This window comes from Neophocaena asiaeorientalis, unplaced genomic scaffold (assembly GCF_003031525.2).
Source record: "Neophocaena asiaeorientalis asiaeorientalis breed wild unplaced genomic scaffold, Neophocaena_asiaeorientalis_V1.1 scaffold478, whole genome shotgun sequence".
In the NCBI taxonomy this organism is placed as follows: domain Eukaryota; kingdom Metazoa; phylum Chordata; class Mammalia; order Artiodactyla; family Phocoenidae; genus Neophocaena; species Neophocaena asiaeorientalis.
This window is the reverse complement of record NW_020173200.1, coordinates 1,911,852-1,915,823: the sequence shown is the minus strand read 5'-3', so window position 1 is coordinate 1,915,823 and position 3,972 is coordinate 1,911,852. Positions and strand designations below refer to the sequence as shown.

General features: G+C 39.4%; 1 protein-coding gene across 1 annotated transcript in view; it reads right to left on the bottom strand.

Annotated features, from left to right (window-relative positions):
- Positions 1-3,864, bottom strand: part of CFAP57 (cilia and flagella associated protein 57) — a 74,987-nt gene extending 71,123 nt beyond the window's left edge. The window contains exon 1 of the mRNA XM_024744751.1: positions 3,708-3,864. Within this exon, the coding sequence (XP_024600519.1) occupies positions 3,708-3,864 (157 nt within the window). The remainder of the gene's footprint in view (positions 1-3,707) is intronic.
- Between the last annotated feature and the right edge of the window lie 108 nt (positions 3,865-3,972).

Here is a 3,972-nt window from a genome sequence, read left to right as displayed (position 1 = left end):
ATAGCTAGTGGAAAGCAGCCGCATAGCACAGGGAGATCAGCTTGGTGCTTTGTGACCACCTAGAGGGGTGGGATAGGGAGGGTGGGTGGGAGACGCAAGAGGCAGGAGATATGGGGATATATGTATACATATAGCTGTTTCACTTTGTTATACAGCAGAAACTAACACATCATTGTAAAGCAATTATACCCCAATAAAGATGTTAAAAAATAATCTGCAAACAGTAAACGCTGGAGAGGGTGTGGAGAGAAGGAACCCTCCTACACTGTTGGTGGGAACGCAAACGGGTACAGCCAGTATGGAGAACAGTATGGAGGTTCCTTAAAAAACTGAAAATAGAGTTACCATATGATCCAGCAATCCCACCCTGGGCATATAACTGGAGAAAACCATAACTGGAAAAGATATGTGCACCTCAATGTTCACTGTAGCACTATCACAATAGCCAAGACATGGAAGCAACCTAAATGTCCATAGATAGAGGAATGGATAAAGAAGATGTGGTGCATATATACAATGGAATATTACTCAGCCATAAAAACGAACAAAATCATGCCATTTGCTGCAACATGGATGGACCTAGAGATTCTCATAGTGAATGAAATAAGTCAGATACAGAAAGATAAATAACATATGATATCGCTTATATGTGGAATCTAAAAAAAGGCTACAAATGAACTTATCTATAAAACTGAAATAGAGTTACAGATACAGAAAATAAACTTATGGTTACTGAGGGGTAAGGCAGAGGGAGGGATCATTTGGAAGACTGGGATTGATACATACACACCACTATATATAAAATAGATAACTAATAAGGACCTACTGTATAGCACAGGGAACTCCACTCCGTACTCTGTATTGGCCTATATGGGAAAAGAATCTAAACAAGAGTGGATATATGTATTTGTATAACAGATTCACTTTGCTGTACACCTGAAACTAACACAACATTGTAAATCAATTATACCCCAGTAAAAATTTAAAAAAAGAAAAAAAGAAAGGAAGGTGGAGAAACAAGAAGGAACAGTTAACAAAAAGCTGGTATACAAACAAACACTGTATAAAACAATAAAAGAAATATTTACTTTTGGCCTTTAGAAAAAAATTTTTTAAAAAGTCACGGTGTGGAGTTTAAAGTGTGCACATAGATGAGATTGCCTGGAGGACGGAAAGGGCAACAGTTCACTCCCTCCTCTGTGCTTTTGTACCAGGGCTGTACTTGGCCTAGCAGGTGTGCTGCTCATTTACATAGTCCCGCTCATTTGAATACATACCTGTCCCCACTACAATACTGAGAGCTCCTGGTCTGGCTTTCTTTCTTATTCATTCTTTCAATCACCAGCGCCTGCCACCAATATACGCTGACTGCAGAGTCTGTAAATGCTTTCTCATTGTTTTAACCCAGTCAGTGACTGATTCCTCCTTGAAATACGTTCACCTCTTGCATGGATTTCCTCTTATCTTTCTGGCTACTCCTCCAAAAACTCTTTTGCAGGTTGTTCCTCATTTCCCTGGCACTATATGTCGGAGGGCCCCAGAGCCCAATCTTTCACCTTCTCTTTCATAAACATATTCACTCCTTGGGGGATCCAATCCATTCTAAGGACCTAATATTTCACCTCCATGCTGATGACCCTCAAATTTCTATCACCAGCCTGGACCTCTCTCTCTCTTGAACCCAAACCTGACATCAAAGTGCTTGCTTAGGATCCCATCTGCATATTTAGCAGGCATCTCAGTCTTCCCATGTCAAAAACTAACCTCCTGATACGCTCCACAAAGCCTGCTCATTCTGAAGTCTTTCCTGCTTCAGTTAGCAGCAACTCCATCCTTCTGGTTGCTCAGGCCAAAACCCTTGCTTTTTCCTTTTCTCTTCCACCTACATCAGGTCTATGAGGAAACCTGTCACCTTCACCTTCAAAATACAGGCAGGCTTTGGTCTCTTTTCACCACCCTATTGCCTGCCACCTGCTGCGAGCGACCATGCTCTCTCAGCTGGATTATATTAATAGCAATGGTCTCTCAGCTGGTCTCCTGCTTCCTCCCTTGCCCCTCCTTAAATCTATTCTCTGTACAGTAGCCAGAAGGAACCTGTTGAAACATAAGTCAGATCATGTCACTCTGCTCAGAATCCCCCCTCCTCCCCCGCCCCTGAAAAAGTTGACACATTTGATTTCATTAAAACTAAGAATTTCTGTCCATCATACCATAAGGAGGAAGAAAACACAAGCCTCAAACTGGGAGAAATTATTTGCTTTATATATATATATATATATATATAATACATATATATATATATATATATATCTGACAAAGGATTGGCATAAACTATAAAGTGTGCCCATAAATCAGTAAGAAAATTACCCCAAAAAAACACAGAATATGGATAAAAGACTTAAGACATTTCACAGAATGAGTAGCCCCTTAACCATGTGAAAAGTTATTCGTCCTCATTTGTACTAGATAAATGCACATTAAAACCACAATAAGATGCCCTTTCTCAAGCATCAGATGAGCAAAAATTAGGAAACAGAAACTAGAAAGATAGCAAATGAGGGTGAGGTTGTGGAGGAATGGCAGTGTGAATTGGTACTGCCACATTACCCAGTAATTTTAGTCCTGGTGTGTGCCCTGGAGAATCTCTGCACAAGTGGATAAGTACACATGTGCAACAATGTTTATAGTGGCATCATTTGAAATAGCAAAAAAAGTTCATTCCCAAATGTCCATCAACACTAGAATGGATAAATATAATTGAGAATTAGAGTCCTATGAGTAATAAAATGAACTCACTTAATATGTATCAAGATGCATGAATGTCAAAAGTATGTCGTTGAAAAAAAGAAGCAAGTCACAGAATACATACACTATGGTTACATTTATATAAAGTTGGTGAAGAGCACAAACAAAAAGGATACCTTACATAAGGCCACACAGATAGAGATGTGGTAAAATTACGTAGAGAAATAAGGGAATAATTACAAAGTCCAGGGTGGAGTGAGAGTCTGCATGTGTGAGAAGAATGAAGTCAGGGAGAAACACTGGAACTGGTAATGTTCTATTTACTCTCCTGTTGGTGGGTTCACAGATCTTCATTTTATTATATATAGTTCTTTAAATATTACATATATGTAGTGCACAGTCTTTTGTATGCAAGTCACAATAAAACATGTTGAGTGCAAAAAAGAGTGGAAAAAGAGAGTAGGTGGTTAAGCTGTGGAAATCATGTATATTATTAGCAGCACCAATGCAAACGAAACCAAATGTTACAGTATACAGACGGTTATGTGTGACTTGGGCTGAAATCTCCAGTGTCTTCACCATACATGGGTTCAAAAGGTGCTGTCATGAAAGTGGTGTACTCTGGAAAACTGTTAGAAAACTCAAAAAGTGGCCCTGGTGACGACAAAGACAATGATATTGAAGATGCATGAAACTCTTTAAAAGAATTTTTTTCATTAAATCACAGTGAAAAAAAGTACTTTTAAATTAACATGATTTTACATGTGATTTTAACTATGTATGTGTGATTCATTAATCTATACATTAAATATGGCAAGTAGACATGTATTTCTTCTACATTTATAGAACTATATATATATTCAAGTTGGCCAAAAAAGTTTCCTTTCAATCGTCGTGTCGGTATTATGGGGTTATATGTGGCATACACGGTTACGTATGCGTCAGATTGGAAAGCGTTTTACCTGGAATGAATTTTTGCCACTTCTGATCCACATTGTACTTCACACAGTGATTTCCTGAAGGAAATATAATGATCTGTTCATCGAAGAAGAACACATTGTTGGACACGTGGGATCGAAGACCAAAAACATGCAGCGACTGAGCTACCACAGTGGACATGGTCCCAGTAAGGAGTTTCGCTGAAGATGCAGCGCAGCTGGTGAGCCTGGAGAAGCGCGTCACCCCGCCCACATTACCGTCCCCGCCCCCGCGACACGCCTCTAGATC